This window comes from Scyliorhinus canicula, chromosome 28, assembly GCF_902713615.1.
Source record: "Scyliorhinus canicula chromosome 28, sScyCan1.1, whole genome shotgun sequence".
Lineage (NCBI taxonomy): Eukaryota > Metazoa > Chordata > Chondrichthyes > Carcharhiniformes > Scyliorhinidae > Scyliorhinus > Scyliorhinus canicula.
Window position 1 is genome coordinate 11,412,081 of NC_052173.1, and position 23,256 is coordinate 11,435,336.

At 45.7% G+C, this 23,256-nt stretch overlaps 2 protein-coding genes across 9 annotated transcripts in view; one reads left to right on the plus strand and one right to left on the minus strand.

The window, feature by feature from the left end:
• LOC119958185 overlaps window positions 1-2,885 on the minus strand; it is a 50,586-nt gene extending 47,701 nt beyond the window's left edge. For 2 of the 4 annotated variants that reach the window (XM_038786536.1, XM_038786534.1), the window contains exons 1-2: window positions 2,589-2,885; window positions 2,347-2,489 (exon numbers count right to left, since the gene is read on the minus strand). In XM_038786536.1, the coding sequence (XP_038642464.1) occupies window positions 2,347-2,484 (138 nt within the window). In that variant the 5' untranslated portion in view covers window positions 2,485-2,489; window positions 2,589-2,885. The other 2 variants (XM_038786535.1, XM_038786537.1) reach the window with 2 other exon arrangements.
• The window catches only part of LOC119958187 (cysteine/serine-rich nuclear protein 2-like), a 63,447-nt gene continuing 42,228 nt past the window's right edge, over window positions 2,038-23,256 (plus strand). For 2 of the 5 annotated variants that reach the window (XM_038786547.1, XM_038786546.1), the window contains exon 1: window positions 2,966-3,339. The gene's annotated coding sequence lies outside the window, so the exon portion shown is untranslated. Of the gene's footprint in view, window positions 2,078-2,957; window positions 3,340-23,256 lie in introns of those variants that run through there. The other 3 variants (XM_038786551.1, XM_038786550.1, XM_038786552.1) reach the window with 3 other exon arrangements.

The following is a 23,256-nucleotide window of genomic DNA, read 5'->3' on the forward strand; positions in this document are numbered from 1 at the left end:
GAGGCGGCGTCATGCAAAGACACCAGTTTGGGAGCACTGATAATGGCACCTCTTCCATTCTCATCGGCCCGATACTCTACAAGTCCGGTGGTGGTGGTGGCTCTGAGAATCTGGGGGCAATGGAGGAGATATAAGAGAGTGGAGGGAGCATCGATTTGGACTCCGATTTATAATAACCATCGGTTTGTACCGGGTAGGCTGGATGGTGGGTTCCGGAGATGGCAAAGGGCAGGAATTATCCAGGAATGGGGTATCTATTTATAGATGGGAGCTTTCCCAGCTTGAAAGCCTTGGAGGATAAATTTGAATTGCCAGCAGGGAACGGGTAGCAGGGAACGGGTTTAGGTATTTGCAGGTGCGAGACTTCCTGAGAAAGCAGGTTTCGGCCTTTCCGCTGCCGCCGCCACAGGGGGTACAGGATAGAGTACTCTTCAGTACCTGGGTGGGAGAGGGGAAGGTTTGAGATATTTACCAGGAGCTTTCGGAGGCGGAGGAAACTCCGGTGGAGGAGCTTAAGGGCACGAGCTAGGAGGAGAGACAGAGGCGGGTCTATGGGCGGATGCCCTAAGCAGGGTTAATACATCCTCATCAAGTGCCAGGCTCAGCCTGATACAATTTAAGGTAGTCCATCGGGCACACATGACAGTGGCTCGGATGAGCAAGTTTTTTGGGGTAGAGGATAGGTGTGCGAGGTGTGCGGGAAGCCCAGCAAATCATGTCCACATGTTTTGGGCATGCCCGAAGCTTAGAGGGTTTTGGCAGGGTTTTGCTGAGGCAATGTCCACTGTACTAAAAACACGGGTGGTGCCGAGTCCAGAGGTGATGAGCTTTGGAGTGTCGGAAGAGCCGGGAGTTCAGGGGGCGAAAGAGGCTGATGTCTTGGCCTTTGCCTCCCTGGTAGCCCGGAGACGGATCTTATTAATGTGGAGGGACTCAAAGCCCCAGAGTGTAGAGACCTGGGTTAGTGACATGGCTGGGTTTCTTAGTCTCGAGAAGATAAAGTTCACCTTAAGAGGGTCAATGGTCGGTTTCACCTGGAGGTGGCAGCCGTTCGTCGACTTTCTCGGGGAAAATTAAAATGTCAGCAGATGCAGTATTCCAACTGAAGAGTGGGGAAGAGGACTGGATTGTTGTTTTATGATTGGGGTGTGTGAAGATTGGGATGGGGGTGGAAATGTTTATTATACCATGTCGATGTCATTGTTGATGTTATTATTATAACATTTTTCAAATACCTTAATAAAATATTTTTTTTAAAAGCAGATTTCTGCTCAGTGTTAACACCTCCACAAGCCCTCAATACGAATGGTGAAGGGGAAAATAGTCATGATGTGGAGATGCCGCCGTTGGACTGGGTGGGCACAGTAACACCAGGTTAAAGTCCAACAGATTTATTTGGAATCACAGCTTTCGGAGCGTAGGGTCCTTCATCAAGTGAGAAAATAGTGGCATGGGTTCTGGGGAAAGAACAGAGATGTGATTGGATTACTGTTCGAAAGAGGTGGTGCAGACTGACTGGACCGAATGGCCTCCTGTGCTGTACTCTTCTCTGATTCTATGGTGATTAATTTGTGATCGTGTATCCCATAATTTGTTCAGTCTGCCTGGAAACGTGCTTTTGTTGCCAAAATGTAACTTATAATAACTTGCTTCCCTGTTCCTGTATGTGTGCCCCTGGATAGCCACCAGGAGGACTCAGGCGTACTGCCCAGGCACGAATGCCTTCGGCAGATTAACCTCCCCTTGCCCAGGGCTGCGGGAAGATTGGGGATTGACCCATGTGCTCGCAACTTTGTGGCATGTTCGCGCTGTCACACCGAGTACCACTTTACCGCCGACCGGTGACCCGTTTTAACGAGCGAGGGATATAAATGTCAAGGCTGACGAGCTCTCGGGGCAGTGTCACTGGCACAATAAACATCTTATCTGCTTTCTTCCTGTCAAGGGACGCTCCTTTGGAATACAATGTTTCTATTCAGATTCCGGTCCCAGATTGGGGGGGGGGGGGGGGGGGGGACAAAATGAAAAAAGGAGGAAGCGTGAAATAAAGGCAGAAAATGCGAAAAATCTACAGCAGGTCAGTCAGCCCTTGTAAAAAAAAACGAATATTTCGGGTGTAGATATTTGGTCAGAATCCTAAATATGTTGAAGTGACAGTGACAGGATGGTGCTGAAATTGGGATGATCTCGCTTCCAACTTCACTGGGTGTTGGAAATGTCAATAGACTTCAGCACTCAGCCGGGAACCGACTTTCGAAGTGATTTTTGTGTGTGAAGATATGCTGCTGCCATCGCTTTTGCTAACTAATCATCCCCCCATATCCCCTCTCCAAGGGACGGCTTTACCTGTCTTGCTCTCGCCAGCTGCGCTGTCTCAATCTTTCCAATGGCGCGTTGGACGGTGGTGGAGAGGTCACTCACGCTTGTATTGGGTGTGAGAACAACCTCAGAGTCCGGGCCACTCGCCTCCTCTTTCTTATCCATGCCGTCTGGGAAAGAAAAACGGGCACAGTAACCGAGATTAGGAGAGAGAAAAAAAAAACATTTAAACGGTTCTAATATGAACGTCCCCTTAATCTTTTGCCCACCTCAGTGGCCGAGGGAGATGAGGCGAATTCTTTCACCCGGGTGTTTTGGACACCTTTCGTGTCATGAATAAGCAATTGTTTACCCGGGTTGACGCCGCGCTGAGGGGGAGGCGGGGGGCTCGAAAATCGACCTCGACGTTCTGAGGGTGCATTGACAATGATTGACAAGGCCCCAAACCGACAGCGTCCCTTTTTTTCAGAAGGGCTATAATTAAATGTGGTTTTTTTTGAAGGGGTGGATTGGGGTTTGAATCCTTTGACAGCAAGGGGATGGGAGGGAGATGAACGAACTACAACTCCCAGAGTGCAGTGGGCAGCCCCACGCAGGCGCGCGGCGAGCCTGGCTGGCGTCGCGCGCCTATAAATAGCGGCGCTGTGGACGGCCGAGCCTATTGTTAGACAGGTCGGTACATTGTAGCTGCTGTGAGGCCAGCCGGCCTGCCTGAGGCAAGTCCCTCACCCATTTCACCAACTTTGCTCACCTCCTTTCCCTCACCACCCTCTAACCCAAGCCATCCTCTGCCAACCCTCCTCTAATTGCAACAAACCCAAGCACCTCCACCGGCATAAAAAAAAGAACACTTTCTTTAACACGGATCTGTTTGCAACAAAAAAGGGGGGTTGATTATTATATTGTATGAAAGACTGTTGTGAAGGGAGAAAAAAGGGACTCGCCCAGCCAAGCGCCATTTAAATCCCTGTCCAGCACTTAAGTAGGAGGGAAAACTGCCGATTAGAATCGACATTTCAGGTAGGGGAATGCGTTTTTTTTCTTTCTCCTTGTTTGTGCATGATCATTGGTCCGTCATTAACAAGGCTGGCAGAATGTTATTTTCTGCTGAATGATTCGGCTGGCTGGAAAGCAGCCTTGACACCGTTTATGATGCGGTTTCCGGGATAGTCGCCGGTGAATTTTCGTCAGAACCAGTGAGCAGTTCATGAATCATGTCCTGTTAAATACCATCTCTTCCTCCCCGCTCCCCATTTACCCTACTGAAGCGACATTGCTCTTTACCTACTGGTTATGCAGATCAAATGCCAAAATCTAGTTCACCCACAGTTACAGTAAAGAGGACCAACTGAAATATAGTGTGGGCACTGTAAATGGTACAGTAAAACATTCAGGGAATAACTTGTATCCAATGTTGATGCTTGCTGAACTCTGTCCTGTACATTATATATTTCTCCATACAGTCCGTTTTTGTTCTGCCTTTATTGAAATCCACAGCAATCTATTCTGTAACATATTTACCATCAAATTCACTGATAGTAGGTAAATACCAAGGAGTCTTACTCCCAACACTCTTTCTTCCCCCCCCCCCCCCCCGCCAAGACACCAAAATTGTGTCATGGCGCTTGTGTGAATGAAGTATTCAGCTAATCTGGCAATGGATATATAATATATTTTTTAATCATAGTAAAAATGTTATGGGCGTTGCTGAATATGCTTTACAAGTCTTGCAGGGAGGATGTATTTTTTATGATTTACATTCAATCCTATATAGCAGTGAATATTATTTGTTCTAACAAAACTGGGTTTGAAAAAAGTTTTACTTGACTAAGTTGGCTCTGAACTAGATAAGAAAGATGAACTTGTTTGAGATTTTGTGCAGGCTATCCTAATAAAGCTGGGTTTTGTTAACGGATTCCTGCCCCAGGGCAATGTACAGTTGTTGTAGTGCAACTGGAAACAAAATGGACACAATATTAATCACAGATTCATCTCCTAACACTGATTTTTTAATCAGCAAAGTGAAGGACAGTTCAGGAAAGAACCCCATTTTGAGAAGTTTATATGCAAAGATTTCTGCGTCTCGTGGTTTCAAAGCTCATGATTATTAGGGTCACTGGCTTAAGGTGTAAAAGTGGAAAACAATGGGCAGTACGGTGGCGCAGTGGGTTAGCACTGTGACCTCATGGTGCCGAGGTCCCAGGTTCGATCCCGGCACTGGGTCACTGTCCGTGTGGAGTTTACACGTTCTCCCCGTGTTTGCGTGGGGTTTGCCTCTATAACCCAAAAATGTGCAAGCTAGGTGGATTGGCCACGCTAAATTGCCCTTAATTGGAAAAAAATGAATTGGGTACTCTAAATTAATATTTTAAAAAATTGAGGGAAAACAAGTGTCTTGAAGGAAATTAGGTAAGCACCTGAAAGGGAAAAAATTGCAGGGGAAGAGAATGGGACTAGTTAAATTGTTCTTGAAACAATCCAGTATGTGCTTGAGAGGTTGAATGGCTGCTTCCTTTAAAACCAAACATTTGTCCACAAAATAGTGTTTGTTATAATTGGTCACCGGTTTATGAATGAATCAAATTATGTTAATACATGAAACACTGGGATTTTTTTTTATTTTTTTATTTTTAGAATACCCAATTAATTTCCCCCAATTAAGGGGCAATTCAGCATGGTCAATCCACCCACCCTGCACATCTCCGGGCCGTGGGGGTGAAACCCACGCAAACACGGAGAGAATGCGCAAACTCCACACAGACAGTGACCCAGGTCCGGGATCGAACCCGGGACCTCAGTGCCGTGAGGCTGCAGGGCTAACCCACTGTGCCACCATGCTGCCCGCTTGAGGTCAGGATTGACTTCAGTTAGGGTGGCGCCGACCATTCCGCCACTGTGCCGTCCACACTGGGATTTTTCTGATCAATCTTGTGGGGATTGTGTTGTATAATTTCATCCACCTTCTTATGAAAAATGCAAACCAGTCACCTTGCATGTCAACCTTTTCTGGCCATTCATAAAATTTTACTAAATTGCCGTAGATTTTCTGGGAATCCAGAAGGCTTCCTGTCTTCCTGACTGAAAGCTGAGTAAGTAAATGGGAAGGTTTCTTTGCCCACTGTGGGAGCAGCATTGCCACAAAGACTGCAGCTGTTCAAGAAAGCCCACCAGCTTCTTGAGTAATTAGCGAGGGGTGATAAATGTCAACCTTTCCAGCATCGCCCATATCCCAAAAAGAAATATTGCTCATCGGCATCTTGATTTTCTATTGCAAACTGGACTTGGCAGAGATGAGGCAACAGGTTGTCCAGTTGTCCAGATGAGATTGATCTCTCTCTCACCTGGTAGATTTTAGTCCTTCGCCTAAAAAACAATATGTTATTTTTCACAATGTGCTGCAGCGCCAAGGCACTCTTAACCAGTATTTTTTTAAAGTCCAGACTTTTAAAAAATAAATTTAGTGTACCCAATTCATTTTTTCCAATTAAGGGGCAATTTAGCATGTTTAATCCACCTACCCTGCACATCTTTGGGTTGTGGGGGCGAAACCCACGCAAACACGAGGAGAATGTGCAAATTCCACACGGACAGTGAACCAGAGCCGGGATCGAACCTCGGACCTCGGCGCCGTGAGACAGCAATGCTAACCACTGCGCCACCGTGCTGGCCTCTTAAACTCCAGACTTAATAGCCATAAACCATCAGTACAAGTAAAATTATGTTCAGTAGACTTGCCTCTTGTATTACAGTTCTGTGTTAGAGTCTAACCAGAAAGAGAAAGAGCTGGCTGAATGCTTGCAAATCAACAACTGGCATTTCTCGGGTGCCTTTAATGTCGGAAAACATCCCAAAGTGGTTCACAGGGGCAGAGTCAAAACAAAATATCAACACGAAATCAAAGGATATATTAGGAAGGGCCACTAAAAGCTTGGTTAGAGGTAAGTTGTAAGGAAGAGAGAGAAAGGAAATTTCCAAGCTTAGGGCCTAGACGGCTGAAGGCACGACCTCCAATAGTGGGTAAAGGAGTTAAAAATGCACAAATTGTTCAGCTTTGACAAAGAGTCATCGGACTCGAAACGTTCGCTCTTTTCTCTCCCTACAGATGCTGCCAGGCCTGCTGAGATTTTCCAGCATTTTCTCTTTGGTTTCAGATTCCAGCATCCGCAGTAATTTGCTTTTATCTAAAATTTAAGGAATGTCCAAAAGGAGGGGAGAGAAGCCATGTTGCGGCACACTGCAGCCAAAAAGCAGCGTGCCGCAACATGGCCGGTAACTGACAGGGGACTCTGCTCCTGGGGTTTACCCGGCTGGCCACGCCTTGAAATCTAATGCGATCTCGCAAGATGTTGTGATGTGAAGCCTGCCCATTGTGGACAGGATCATTTTTTGGCAAATCTGCACATTAGAGCGAGACAGCTAGTCTTACTCTAACATTCAATTCCCTGAGGTAACCAAGTCATTGGGATCTATTCCCTTCACCTTGGGGACCTCGGGCGAGCATCGTTCAGTACTGGTCTCCACAAACTTGAGACCAGATGGAATGGCGCTCGGCAGAGGGGGGTCTCCCAGGGGATGGGGGGGGGGGGCGTCTCCCAGGGGATTGGAGGCCCCCAGGTGCATACCCTCTGGGCAGGGCGGTACCCTGGCACTGCTGGTGCTACCTGGGCATCGTGCTACTGGCACCCTGGCAGTGCTACCTGGATACTGCCAAAGTGCCCAGGTGGAACTCTTGGGGGCAGCTGGCATTGCCAAGGTGTCAAGCTGGCATTTTTGTGCATGGTGGTGATCGGGTAGGGGTGCCCTGCACGGGGGTGAGGGGGACTGAATACCCCTTTACAGTGAGGGGGAGCCCGGGGACGTCTTTACAGTGAGTTGAGTTTTGGGGTGTGGTTTGGGGGTCACGTTGGGAACTCGAGAGATTGGGGCGCCATCTACCTGCACTGAGAAGTTTCGGTAAGCGCGGCTCCTCAGTGCAGGAAATGGGACTAAGTGCGGCCTTAGCCACACATTCCCTGCTGAGGCCTCGTATCTAACTGGAGTCACGTTAAATAATGTTGCGTTTCTTGGTGCTCTGAGCACCGGGAAACACGCAACTAAACCTGCTCGCGATGGGACATTTGGTTAAATCGCACCCCTCATCTGTGTACGTGATGGGGAAATTGCATTTATTTGGTAATACTGGCAGTTAGGAGAAATCTATTGCTCAAAGTTTCTCCATTCATCTGCTGGTGAATGAAATGGAGAGATCAGTATCTTCAAACATTGAACCAGAAATGTGATGATGTTCAGGTGAGTCAGAAGTAGTAAATTGGTGCAATATGTAGCTTTGGTGCAGAAAGAGTATGTGGGTGTTTACTGACAAATACTTGCTTGCCAATTTTCTCGAGCTATGCAGCCACAGTGGAGATGTTGAGCCGTATCCTGGCACAGTCCAAGGAGGAAGAATTAGAGATCCCTTAATACCATTTATGCTCTGCAGCAGAATGCTGATCTTAAGCAGTGTTGGGAAGAAGCAGCTTGAGCGCCTCATACCAAAATAATAAATAAGGCGTAATGCCATACACATAGCTAACCAAGACAAATGGCACTGTATATTTTGGTTTGAATGCAGAGAACGTCCGTATTCAGTCCTCAAACAAAGACTGCAAATTAACCACTTTTGCAGCTTGCCGCCTACCTGATTTGTAGGACCAAGGCATCCTCACCAACCATGTCTGTTTTAACATCTATTTATCTATTGAATGTCATAGGAAGGGGCAGGTAAAGTAATTGTACTCTTTGCCGCCATTTGGCCTAACATACAAAGCCACTCGTGAGTCTTTTAAAAACAATATACTTTATTCATAAAAGCTGTAAAAGTACATTTCAAAACATTTCAACTTGAAGTTTACAGACAGTGCAATAAAATTTGACTTGCCTCCATACAGCATATTCCATTCTGAGGTGCCTCTGTACAATTGTAATATTTACAACATACATTCCATGTCAGCCTTTGAGCCCAAGGGGTTCCACAAATTTTCCAGCCCCTGGTGCACTGTGGTTGAAAGGTCTTAGACAGCAAACTTTCCCCATTGTAAAGTTTCTAGTTTGTCACCTAGAGCACACCGTATCCATACAAGAAATGTAATGTACAGGCTTCCTTTTACCACTTTAGGCAGATGAGAAAAAGCTCTTGCTGTGCACTTCTCTCAATCGCATAGTTCACTTTGCATGCAAGGCATAAACTGGCTGTTCAGCCTGCTGATTGTCATGAATGGTTGCATCCACTTGCTAAAATCCAGAGGTTTTGTTGCAAGATATCTAAGCTTCAATAAGCACAAGCAAGTAGCTGTTTAAATTCTTGCGCTGTACCAGGGATTATTCTTTTTGTTCCCTACCCCAACACAAGCTTTTGGTCCTTTAAATAGCTTCAAATTCTATTAATTTACAAAAGAAATCCAATCTTTATCCACTGCAGCAAGTCAACATTTCACATAAATGGCTTGAGGAGCAACAGTCCAGGAAGCATTTGAAAATTATTCATGACCCTTGACCTACCAAGTTAAGAAGATTACTGAATAAAGACAATGTGCGCCAATATAAACCGCCTGCTTGTACCGACTCTTTGAACAAAGTACCAGATTAAGGGGTCAGAACTTTCTAACGTGTTGGGTATTCTAGTCCCCCGAAGCTCTCTGATTTTCTTTCCAGCTTGTGAAAATGACTGGGCTGTTTAAGTTCCAAATTCAGCCACCACAGCAGATGATGACTGGCAGAGCTCATTGTCTACTGACTGGCTCCGTGGTTGAGGGATGTTGCATGATAACTTAATAAATTAGTAATTGGGTCAGAGTTGGGTGCAGCCGAAAAATCATATAGTACAAATGTGTGTATACTTTATTTTTGCTCCACAAATAAAACTGGGAAGATACAAAAGAATACAGTTGTGGCCACCCACCCCCCAAAAACTAATACAGCCCTGGACACAACCATTGTGCACTCCCTTCTGCCCGAGCATCTTTTATTTAAGAACTTGAAGCAAAATCGCCCATCTCCATCTCCTGTTGTGCCATCAAGCCTGCCTGTTCCACACTAATGATGGCCAGAGCACCATGACTAAACACTTCCTTTCCACCACCCCCCTGCACAGCCAGCGAGTAATCTTTTGAGACAGGCAAGAAGAACCCAGGCCAATAATGGCAGGAAAATACGCTGGGAAATTTCTTACCAATTCACTTTCGGTGACCGAAACCAGTCCAGGAGATCACATGGCCCACATTGGTTCTCATCAGTAAGGACAAACCATGCCATTTATGTAAAAGGTTTTGCTACTAAATTGGATCAAACATTTGAAGTTCAAGTTTTGCCACTGAATAATGGACCATCTTCAGCTCTTCACACACCTTTAATTAGTTAACTTAGCCAGAAATAACCAAAAAAGGAGTTGACCGTGTGGTCTTCTCCTGCCCCCATTTCCTATGTTCTTATGCCTGTTCTGGGCTCAACGGGGAAGGCTGGGATGAACCGGTTTCTTGACGGACTGGACATACCAGTTGTGGGAGAGGGCAGAAAACGGGATCTGGAAGCACCACTAGCACTGGGAGAGATCATGGACAGCATTAGCTCCATGCAGGCGGGGAAGGCGCCGGGACCGGACGGATTCCCGGCGGACTTCTACAAAAAATTTGCGACAGCGCTGGCCCCGCACCTGCGGGAGATGTTCACAGACTCGCTAGCTAGGGGCACATTGCCACCCACGTTAGCACAGGCCTCAATCTCGCTGATACCTAAGAAAGACAAAGACCCAACGGAATGTGGGTCATACAGACCCATATCTCTGCTGAATGCAGACGCCAAAATACTGGCCAAAATCCTAGCCAAGAGGCTAGAAGACTGTGTACCTGAGGTGGTCACAGAGGACCAGACGGGCTTTGTCAAAGGTAGACAGCTTACCGCGAACATCAGGCGCCTGCTGAACGTGATAATGACCCCCTCCGGGGAGAGAACACAAGAGGTGATCGTCTCCCTGGACGCAGAAAAGGCCTTCGACAGAGTCGAGTGGAAATACCTCATAGAGGTACTGGAGCGGTTCGGGCTTGGAACAGGGTTCACCGCTTGGGTAAAGCTCCTGTACAACGCACCCATGGCGAGTGTACAGACCAACAATACCAACTCCCAATACTTCCAGCTGCACAGGGGCACCAGACAAGGATGCCCACTGTCCCCGCTGCTGTTCGCACTAGCAATTGAACCGCTAGCAATCGCGCTCAGGGCAGCAAAAAATTGGAGGGGGATCCGAAGGGGAGGTAGAGAGCACAGAGTCTCACTCTATGCGGATGATCTGCTCCTCTATATCTCGGACCCACAAAGCAGCATGGACGGAATCATCGCGCTCCTGAAAGAGTTTGGAGCCTTCTCGGGCTACAAACTCAACATGAGCAAAAGTGAGATCTTCCCAGTACACCCGCAAGGGGGGGGGGGGCAGCACTAAAGGGGCTGCCGTTCAATCAAGCCCGACATAAATTCCGCTACCTGGGGATCCAAATAGCCCATGACTGGAAAGGGATCCACAAATGGAACCTCACCAGCCTGACGGAGGAAGTTAAAAAGGACCTGCAAAGATGGAACACACTCCCGCTCTCCCTCGCGGGGAGAGTTCAGACGATCAAAATGAACGTACTGCCCAGGTTCCTCTTCCTGTTTAGATCCATTCCGATCTACATCCCCAAGGCCTTTTTCAAAGCGCTGGACAAACTCATCATGGCGTTCGTATGGGGGGGTAAAAATGCTAGGATCCCAAAGAAGGTCTTACAAAAAACAAAAACCAGGGGAGGGCTAGCCCTCCCGAATCTACAATTCTACCACTGGGCAGCAACAGCCGAGCGAGTAAGGGGATGGATCCAGGAGCCAGAGGCTGAGTGGGTGCGTGCGGAGGAGGCCTCCTGCATGGGAACCTCCCTCCGGGCCCTCGCCACGGCAGCACTCCCATCCCCACCCAAAAAACACTCCAGCAGCCCAGTGGTGACAGCCACCCTCCAATCCTGGAACCAACTGCGGCAGCAACTTGGCCTGACCAAAATGTCGAACAGGGCTCCCATCTGCAACAACCATAGGTTCACACCAGCACTGACTGACGCCACCTTCAAAAGGTGGAGGCAGGACGGGGGGACACTGACAGTCAGGGACCTATACACGGACGACAGGATCGCAACACTGGACGAACTGACAGAGAAGTTTCAGCTAGCTGGGGGGAACGAGCTACGGTACCTGCAGCTCAAAAACTTCCTACGAAAGGAGACAAGGACGTACCCACAACCGCCACGACAGACACTACTGGAAGACCTACTGGACGCAAGTATCCTAGAGAAAGGGAACTGTAGTGACATGTATGACCGACTGGTAGATAGGGACGACACCGTACTGGACGCAACAAGAAGGAAATGGGAGGACGACCTGGGGATGGAGATAGGGTGGGGACTCTGGAGCGAAGCACTGCATAGGGTCAACTCCACCTCCACGTGCGCAAGGCTCAGCCTGACGCAACTAAAAGTGGTACATAGAGCCCACTTAACAAGAACCCGTATGAGTAGGTTCTTCCCGGAGGTGGAAGACAGATGTGAACGGTGCCAAAGAGGCCCGGCCAACCACGCCCACATGTTCTGGTCTTGCCCCAGACTCGTGGAGTACTGGACAGCCTTCTTCGAGGTTATGTCCAAAGTGGTGGGAGTGAGGGTGGAGCCATGCCCGATAGTGGCGGTCTTCGGGGTTTCAGAACAGCCAGATCTATTCCTGGGGAGGAGGGCGGACGCCCTTGCCTTTGCCTCCCTGATCGCCCGCCGTAGAATCCTGTTTGGCTGGCGGTCAGCAGCACCGCCCAGAGCTGCGGATTGGCTGTCCGACCTCTCGGAATCTCTCCAAATGGAGAAAATCAAATTTGCCATCCGAGGGTCGGACGACGGCTTCCACAGAACGTGGGAGCCATTCATGCAACTGTTCCGGGACCTATTTGTGGCCAATGTACAAGAGGAAGAATAGTCGGGGGAAGGTAGCGGGAGGGGCTACAGGTTCGGTACGGGGGTTCGATGGCTAGCTAAGGCCCAAAACCAAACTAAATAAACATGTTGGGGGGGGGGGGGGGCGGGCGCAGTTACTACTACGAAGATGCTTACCTGTAAATATGTATGTTAATTTTTGCGTGTTTGTTTGTTGTTGTTTTTTTTTTTTTTTTTTTTTTTTGTTCTTTTTCTCTCCTAACAATTTGTAATTTGTTCAATATAAAATATGAAAACTGAATAAAAACATTTATAAAAAAAAAAAAAAATGCCTGTTCTGGGCTCGCTGCACATTGGGCCCATCTGTTCTATTCCCATTGACTCTACTCTAAAAGCAGCCTTGGACAAGTACATGGTTAGAAACGCAAGGTACTATTCTGGTGTTAACATGTAGGTGTTTTTCTCCAATGGTTGATACAGTCAGCTGCTTTATTCATGCAAAGATCAACAATGAGGCTTAAGTGGTTTTGGTATTTTCTCTTTGAGAGTATTTACGTCACAAATAACAGTCTTTGTTCTTTTATATATTCCCTTCCCATTGCGCATAGCCCACACATTTGTATTGTAGGACACCAGAAGTATGATGGCTATATAATAGTTCCTGATCTGTTTGAGCTCAGAGTCCTTGACATTTTACATCAAAGCTCATTTGAATTTTAATAGGAACCACTGATGCCCTCATCAATATTGGTTTGCGGGCATTGCTGAGCCTGGTCGTGTGAGGGAGTTGAATAAGCAACCATTGAGTTACAGTCATTATTCACCAATGGATGACATTCTCAAGCTCAGTGATGCCTCTGTCCACCTCTCCTGATCTCGCCCATATTGGCTGGACACAAGAAAAAAGGTGACTCCACTGTTAGGTGCTTTCAATATTGCAGTCAGGCACATTTAAATGAAAGTGAATAACTGATAAAAGAATAACATCTCTATACACACCTTTTCTGTCTTTTCTGATGATCCTTGTCCATATTAAACAAATAAAACAGTAAATGAAAGTCTGCTTTTATTCAAATAGTGTTGCATTTCCTCAGCCCACGTGTTGAGCCCTATTTGGCAATCGACGTATAGCTTTTTTTACAAGAATTTTTATCAAAGTTTGAAAATTGCCTAGGAACCAATTCAGTGATATTTGAATCTTTTTTAAAAATAAATTTAGAGTACCCAATTAATTTTTTCCAATTAAGGGGCAATTTAATGTGGCCAATCCACCTAACCTGCACATCTTTGGGTTGTGGAGGTGAAACCCACGCAGACACGGGGAGAATGTGCAAACTCCACACGGACAGTGACCCAGGGCCGGGATTCGAACCCGGGTCCTCAGCGCCGTAGGCAGCAATGATAACCACTGTGCCACCGTGTCGCCCTGATATTTGAATCTTTTTCAGCTCATCAGGTGCTGGGTAATCATAGAGTTCATAAAATTCCTACAGTGCAGAAGAAAGCCATTCGGCCCATCGAGCCTGTACCGACCCTTTGAAAGTGCACCCTAGGTTTCCTCCCCCATCCACCCTGCCCTATCCCTGAAACTTGCACATCCCAGGGCACTAAGGGGCAATTTTAGCATAGCTAATCCACCTAACCTGCACATCTTTGGAATGTGGGAGGAAATTGGTGAACCCGGAGAAAACGCATGCAGACACGGGGAGAATGCTTACAGACAGTGACCCAAGGCCGGACTTAAACCTGGGTACTGGGTCTGTGAGGCAGCAGTGCTAACCACTGTGCCATCCATATGACAATTGCTTTTGTGTCGGTGTGTCAATTGTCTCATCAGAAACTAATACCCATGCTTAGTGATAATTGTAATCCAGTTTACATTCCTTTTAGTTTTCCCAATTTGAGACCATCGTTAAAATGGACAAATGAATAGGATACAAATGAATAGGATGGTTAAGTGCTTTTGACTAATAAATGACTATTTTGTCAGGTTTAACAGTTTTGCCTCTGGTTACAGTGGGCAGCAAGATCCTTTAGAACACATCCTCTCTCAAATCAAACACCTCTTTGAGGTGAAGAGAAATGACAGCTGCCCTCTCTCATTAATGGCTTGTTTCTTAATACTGTACAATGATGGCAAGACACTCTCTTGAATAAAGTAAAAACAAGGAGCAGTGTGTTGTGTTAAGCGGACCCCAAACAATTCTTTACGTATTATAGCCTGGCTAACACAGTACCAAAACCGAGCTGTCAGTGTGAAATTCCCTTCCTCAGTCAGTTGCACATTCTATACCTGACCATTCTATTCAGGGTCTCAGTGAATACTGGATACTTATTGAACAATTAATCATATCCTGTTCCTAATTTTTGATGATGACATCTGCCGCCACAGAATTTTAACATCAATGCTTTTATATTATTTTAACATTTGTTTTGCTGCGATTTATGGTTTCAATAAATTTCCTTAAGTATTTAGAGAGGCCCAACCTGTAAAAGTTAGGGTCAGTTACAGGAATCCCCTTTCTAGGGCATTCTGTCTAATATAATTAACTTATCTATGACAGGTTGTGTTTGACTAACAACGGGAATGTCTTGCATAAAATGAAGTGAGTGTTGCCACCACAGTGTCAGCCAATGAGTTCAGGGTAGAGTGGGCCTTTTATTTTAAAAAAATATTCAATTTAGAGTATCCAATTATTTTTTTTCCCAATTAAGGGGCAATTTAGTGTGGCCAATCCACCTACACTGCACATCTTTGGGTTGTGGGAGGAAACCGGAGCACCCGGAGGAAACCCATGCAGGTACGGGGAGAACGTGCAAACTCCACACTGTCACCAAGGTCAGAATTGAACCCGGGTCCCTGGTGCTGTGAGACAGCAATGCTAACGACTGCCACCTTGCCCCCCATGTGTGCGACTGTGTCGGCCGTCTCTATTGTTTAAACGTGGTAAGTGACCTGGATGCAGGTTAGGTGGATTGGCCATGCTAAATTGCCCCTTACTGTCCAAAAGGTTAGGTGGGATGGGGGCTTTGGTGGGTCGGTGCAGACATGATGCGCCGAATGGCCTCCGTCTGCACTGTAGTGATTCTATGATTGTGCCTGGGAATAGTGGTGTTACTGTGTGCAAGCATCTCCATCAAACAAATGGAGGAGAGGGTAATAATCTTTATTCGTGTCACAAGTAGGCTTACATTAACACTGCAATGAAGTTACTGTGAAAATCCCCTAGTTGCTACACTCCGGCGCCTGTTTGGGTCACAGAGGGAGAATTCAGATTGTCCAATTCACCTAACAAGCACGTCTTTTGGGACTTGTGGGAGGAAACCGCATCGGCCGGAGGAAACCCATGCAGGCACGGGGAGAACGTACAGACTCCGCACAGTGACCCAATCCGGGAATCAAACCTGGGACCCTGGAGCTGTGAAGCAACAGTGCTAACCACTGTGCTACCGTGCCGCCCTTGTTGTGTTGCATTTGGTGTTTTGCCTTTCATTGTAAATGGTTCCATAAGAATCAAAGGAAAGGCACGGTAACACAGTGGTTAGCACTGTTGCTTCGCAGCACCAGAGTTCCAGGTTCGATTCCCGGGTTGGGTCATTCTGCGGAGTCTGCACATTCTTCCTGTGTTAGCGTGGGTTTCCTCCGGGTGCTCCGGTTTACTCCTACAAGTCCCGAAAGACGTGCTGTGAGGTGAATTGGACATTCTGTATTCTCCCTCTGTGACCCGAACAGGCGCCGGAATGTGGCGACTAGGGGCTTTTCACAGTAACTTCATTGCAGTGTTAATGTAAGCCTACTTGTGACAATAAACATTATTATTAAGTGGTACAAAGTAGATAGCACTGAAGGAGTGAAGTGCGTCATTTCTCAGCTGCCTTGTACTATTTTATTCAGTGATGGTTCTGCTGCTGATAGGCTGGGCTAAAGGAAAACTTGCTGTGATGAATCGCTGCATTCAAATAATTAGCTGAAACAATATGCTTCTGACTTGGGCAATTCATATGGATGGTACATTATTCCCATCGCTATGATGCGCTAAATAATGTTAATCTTACGATGTGTGAATGATCATCTACACTTGCCTTAATCACAGTAGGTCATGTGAAAGTGGACCGGGCCTCTAATGATGTATTTTGTCAAATATGTAAATTTTAAAATCTACTTTTATTCACTTGGTAAACAAAGCATGTGAGCAGTGTTTTTTTTCAAAATTCATACTCTGAAGGTTATTTCTCTTGAGCCATTTCCAAGTACAGCTATCGTTGGGCTATACATGGAAGTGGATCATTTAAGTTCAGATTTTAACACATTGCAATGCTTTAGTTTCTCGCTAGTGCAGCTGGGGAAAAAAGGCCCAACAGGGACTGTGGAAATGTAGCCCAGACGCACAGACCAAATTGAACTATATGTCATGAAAATAGTTGTTTGGTAGTACAGTATTGCTGAAAAAAACTCAGGGCAATCGCAAAAATACCAATGTCAAGGGAAACAACAACTTTATACTGTATGAGAAGAAGAGTGCTGATTGGTTGGCAAGTGGATTCTGGTTGGTCGAGGCGTTGCCATGAAAATGCACCAGTTAATGGTGACTGTGACAGTTAATAGGCAAGCATTGTTTGAAAATTTAAACCAGGCAGCTTGACTCTGGTCAAGGCATTGCTCTGAGGAGTGGTCCAGCGAATAGCTGGACATGGATTTTCTAATTAAATACATTTCTAACTAAATTTCTAACTAAATGCTAAATAATCACAAAGGACTATATGACAGAGACATTTTCAATAAGGGTGTAGCATGGATGACATGGCAAATTCTCTTTTCCCAACATGTCTGAACTTCAAGAGACAAGCCAATGCTGAGATCTGACATCAAATACCCAATTTCTGTCCTTTCCATCTTCTCTTGCCCAACAGCCATGTTTGACCAATTTCAGGACAGTTTTCTGGGTAGTAATCGGAAGCAGGAACCCGGTGTTTAATGTGCTGATACCAATTGTAGCTCCCCCACTCCTGCCTTTGAAATGAGCTAACTCGGCAGAGTGAATAGAGATCAGGGTGGGAGGGAATACCACATTCATTCATATTGGGCAGCAGTGAACCCTATGCTCCTATGTGCATTAAAGACTTGGACAACCTGCAGCAGGCACTTCAAAGCACTGGAAAAATACCACCAACGGAGCCTTCATAACATCCTCCAAATGCAGTGGCAAGAAAGAGGATCCAAAAGCAGCATCATCTCCCAAGCCAACGTGCCCAGCATCAAGGCGCTAGTCACTCAAAACTAGCTCTGCTCGGCAGAACACAGGTTCGTATGCCTGACGCCAGACCCTCCGAGCTCTACTCAGAACTTGGGTCATGGAGCAGACTCAGAGGATGACAATGGAAATGCTTTAGGCATGTCCTCAGAGCATTCCTGAAGAGGTCAAACTCCCCGCCAAGTCATGGAAAACCCTGCTTTTGACCGACTAAAATGGAGAAGGCATCAAACAAATTGAGAAACTTCGTCGGGAACATGCATCGATGAAGCCGAGCTTTAGGAGAGAGCACACAAACCTCCAAACAACCCATCTACCTGACCCTTCAAGCACCACCTGCCCATATGTGGCAAAGCCTGCAGATCGCTCATTGGACTTATCAACCATCCCAGAACCCATCGACTGGAGTGGAAGCAAGTCGTCTTCGATCCTGAGGGACTGCCTAAGAGGAAGGTATCACATGATCATCTGACTGAGGGAGTGTCTCTACAGCTCCTTTTACATGTCTCTCTACAGGCTGGAGTGCTCCCTGAATCCTGAACAGACCACCCTATTGGCTTGTAGGCAGCACCATACTCTCACTTCAGATCTCTGGCTGTCTCCAGAACTTCAGTCAGGAATTTTTCAGTGCTCTATTCCGTTAATAGGCCACCAGAATTGACAATTGATACGTTCTATTTACAATGGACCAACTGCTGAAGAAATAAATGTTGATAATGACACAGCAATACATTGCAGTGAAGTACAAGGGACAGAACAGAAGAGAGTACTTGGCTCAGAAGCTGAACCTTGCATTTATTTTTACCTGGTTTTAAATTTATGATCTTAAGTGCTTTCAGATGAATACTGTGTTACTGTGGCATTTGCATTTTTAAATGTCGACCAAATTTTTGATCAATGTTGAAATTTAGAAAAAACTAAACGATGTGCTGGTGGCCCAGCTTCATGCTTGACAACAGGCTGATTTTTAAATTTATTTGTCCACAGGGTCAAGTCGCTGGCTCAATAAGGATTTATTGTCCATCCCTAATTGCCAGTGAGAAGGTGGTATTGATCTGCCTTCTCTGTCCCTGTGGTGTAGGTATACTGACAATGCTGTTTGGGAGAGAGTTCCTGGTATTTGACCTGGCGACAGTGAAGTAACAGTGTTATTGTTCCAAGTCAGGATGGTGTGTGGCTTGGAGGGAAACTTGCAAGTTGTGGTGTTCCCAGAGGTTGTGGGTTTGGAAGGTGGTATTGAAGTGGCCGTGGTGAGTTTCTGCAGTGCAGCAACTATCTGGTAGATGGTACACACTGCCATTGTATCGCTGGTGGAGGGAGTGCCAATAAAGTCGGCTGCTTTGTCCTGGATGGTTTCAAGCTTCTTGAGTGTGTTAGAGCTGCACTCATCCAGGTAAGTGGAGAGTATTCCATCACACTCCTGACTTGTGCTTTATTGATGGTGAGCAAGCTTTGGGGAGTCAGGAGGTGAGTTACTCACTGCAGGATTCCCAGTCTTGACCTGCCCTTGTATCCACAGTATTAATATGGCTGGGTCCAGTTCAGTTTCTGGTCAGTGGTAACCCCTAGGATGTTGATAGTGGGGATTCAGCAATGGTGATACAATTGAATGTCAAGGGGTGATGATTAGGTCCCCTCTTGTTGGTGATGGTCATTGCCTGGCACTTGTGTGGTGTGAATGTAACTTGCTACTTGTCAGCCCAAACCTGGGTATTATCCAGGTCTTGCTGCATATGGATTACTTCAGTATCTGAGGAGTTGTGAATGGTGCCTAACATTGTGAACCCATCCGTGAACATTCCCACTTCTGACCTTATGATGGAAGGGAGGTCATTGATGAAGCAGCTGAAGATGGTTGGGGCCTAGGACACTACCCTGAGGAACTCCTGCTGTGATGTCCTGGAACAAAGATGATTGACCTCCAACCACCACAACCATCTTCCTTTGTGCCAGGTATGACTCCAACCATTTGTTTAGTTATTACCAATGATGGGACCTGGACATGTCACATGAACCTAGCCTGCCAGAAGTTGGTGTCTTGCTTTGTGGAACCACATGGGTTTGTTGGGACAGAGGAGCTCAGAAGGTAGCCACTTCACTCCCAACCCCCACCCCCATTACCCCTGTGCAGTGATTTAAAATAAATGTTATTATTGAACTATTCTATGTATTGCGTTGTCTGCCCAGGTTGGCACCTGCTGCTGAAAGTGGGCAGGTACCCAGCTTCCAGGTATGATAAATGGCTTTGACAAAGAGTCATCCAGACTTGAAACGCCAGCTCCCTCCTCTCTCTAAAGAGGCTGCTGAGATTGTCCAGCATTTTCTGTTTTTGTTTCAGACTCCAGCATCTGCAGTAATTTGCTTTTATCTTATAAATGTCCAATAAGCTGATTAGTTGTGGACCATCCAAATGTGACCCTCCCATGTAATTTTATTCACAGTCTCTTGAGTTTCTCCTCTTCAATCTACTTCCTGGTTGCTAGAAAAGGACAGAAGAAGCAGTGACTGTCCTCTTGTGCTCTACTTGGCCTGGAATTCAAAGGTTTTGTTTTTTTCTGCTTCTCTGCATTGTCTCAACATTGAAAGTGAGCAGTCCACTTTCCAGTCCTTCAAAGTCTCCATGTGCTACTTTTGTTGGATTAATTGTGATAACTATGATTTTTAAAAAATAAATTTAGAGTACCCAATTATTTTTTTCCAATTAAGGGGCAATTTAGCGTGGCCAATCCACCTACCCTGCACATCTTTGGGTTGTGGGGGTGAAACCCACGCAAACACGGGGAGAATGTGCAAACTCCACACGGACAGTGACCCAGAGCCGGGATCGAACCCGGGACCTCGGCGCCGTGAGGCAGCAATGCTAACCACTGTGCCATGTGTAAGCTAGATGGATTGGCCACGCTAAATTGCCCCTTAATTGGAAAAAATTAATTGGGTAATCTAAATTTAAAAAAAAATAAAATAATGGGGGACTTTAATTACATGGATGTAGACTTCGGGTGGAGAGGTGCAAAAGTTCCTAGATATTTTCTACACCAATCTGTGTCCAGTCCAACAAGAAAGGATGCAGTGTTGGACTTGGTTCTTGGAAATGGGGTGGGCCAAGTCGATAATGTGTTAGTGGGGAACATTTAGGAGACAGTGATCATTGTATTTTAAGGTTTAGGATGATAGTCAAATGGAATAATGGGCAACCCAGAGAAATTAGCTGGGGGAGAGCCCATTTCCAACGGGGCAAGAATTAAGCTTGGCCCGATAGGCTGGACTGAAAGGTTGGCGGGAAAAAACAGAGCTGTACAATGGGCTACTTTCAAAAAAAGAAACGGTTTGGGTAAAGTCAAGATATATTCCCTTCAACGGCAAAGATAGAGCAAACAAATCCAGAGCCCCCTGGATGATAACGGAGTTAGAAATAAAGATAAAGAAGAAAAAGTGTGCTTATAACAGATGCCCAGTGGAAAATACAGTTGAGAACCAAGAGAAATACGGAAGGTTTAGAAAGGAGGTGACAAAGCATATTTGAGAAATGAAGAGGGATTCTGAGAAAAGCAAGGGTGGTAAAAGGAGGAGTTCTGGGCCTAAAAGGAAATTTGTACATGGAGGCCAGGGGCATGACTGAGATATTAAATGAATAATTTGCATCTGTCTTTGCCAAGGAGGTAGCTGCTACCCAGGACATGGTGACAGAGGAGGAACTCTTGTCAGTAGAAGGGTTTAAAATTGATCAGGAGGAAGTGATGAATAGACTGTCGGTATTGAAAATTGACAAGGCACCGGGGCTGAATGAGATGCACCCAAGGATTTTGAAGGACGTGATAGTGGAAACTGCAGGGGCGCTGGCCATAAATGTTCAGGCTTCCCGAGACTCGGGAGAACTGCAGACATTACGTCCTTGTTCGAAAAAGGTTGTAAGGATAAATCCAACAATTACAGACCAGTCAGTTTAACTTCACTGGCGGGGAAGCTTCTAGAAACAATTAGGATAGAACTAGTAATCACATTGAAAAATGTGGGTTGAGAGGAGTGGCACAAAGTCAAAATGTTCGTTTGGAGAGCTAGTGCAGACACAGGGCCAAATGGCCACATTCTGCGGCATAACAATTTTGTGATTCTGTGAAAAGCAATGAGGGAAAGTTTCAACCTCCATAACCTGTAGCCTTAGCCTTAGTATGATTTCTTTATTAAAACTATTTCTGTATATAAAACTCACTTTCGGCATCATGACATCTTGTTGTTTCGTGGGTTAACCAGTTCGTCAGCCCAACCAAATATTCATTTTCTAAGTGGAATGTTCCCAAAATAATGAATAGCTAATATATTGATGGTGAAATAGCACAAAAATAATAGGCAAATGAGAATTAATTTTAAAAAAAATTTATGTACCTAATTAATCTTTTTTCCAATTAAGGGGCAATTTAGCGTGGCCAATCCACCTACCCTGCACATCTTTGGGTTGTGGGGTCGAGACCCACGCAGACACGGGGAGAATGTGCAAACTCCACACGGAGAGTGACCTAGAGCAGGGATCAAACCTGGGACCTCAGCGGCGTGAGGCAGCAGCGCCAACGTGACGTGCTGAAAATGAGTATTTTCTTTTATTTGTTCATGGGATGTTGACATCGCTGGCTGGACCAGCATTGCTCATCCTGAGTGCATTTAAGAGTCAACCACATAGGGTGGCACGACCGGATAAGGACGGCAGATTTCCTTCCCGAAAGGACATTAGTGAACCAGATGGGTTTTTACAACAATCGACAATGGTTTCATGGTCATCATTAGACTTTCCGATTCTTAGTGAATTCACATTTCACCATCTGTCATGGCGGGATTCGAGCCTGCTTCCCCAGAGCATGACGCTGGGTCTCTGGATTACTAGTCCAGCGACAATACCACTGCGCCACTGCCTCCCCTAATTAATACCAGCAAAATGATAACAGCATTGTTTCATTTAATATGGTTTTATGCAAATAAGAGGTCTCCAATAACCTCAAGGGTTGAAGAGGGCTCCTTGCCGTTAAATTCTCCCTACTCCCCAGGCATGACCTAAAACCAACAACAATGAATATTTCCTAGCTTGCCTAGAGGGATTGTGTTGTAAATAATTTAAAAATTAGTAGGGGTAAATGTCTGTATGGAAAAACTCTTTCAATAAAAATTATTTAAAAAAAAAATAAAAAATGAATATTTCCTAGCTGAAACGAAGCATTTCAATTGTGCTCATTGTAATGCGGTTTATTGGAAAAGACCCTCTTGTAATGCACCTCTAGTTGGCTGCCATTTCCAGGCCTGGCCACGAATGGTGATTCAACAATGCCATTCAGAAGATTAGTACTGGTGAGGATTGCCCTCCTGCACACACACTTTCTCAAAGATAAATTGTCTTTTTTTTTGGGATGGGTTTGGGGCTGATGTGTCTTTACAATGAAAGCACTTTCCCCTTAGTAATGGGTCTTTTAAATTCAACCTGCGTGGAGCGATCACTATCCAACCCGAGCTGTCAGCGTTGTGTGAAGATCAAAAATAGTGACAGATTGCAAACTCATCTAAAATGTATGGAGCTGTGTTTAGATTTTTCCACCCAATGTGACATATGTTTAAAATATGTCATTTTAAAAACCAAATGAGGCTTGCTTTCAAGTGCGAAACTTGAAAGGCAGTGGAAAGCTCGAAATTTACCATATTGTTAGGAAGCTCGACATTTACCATATTGTTAG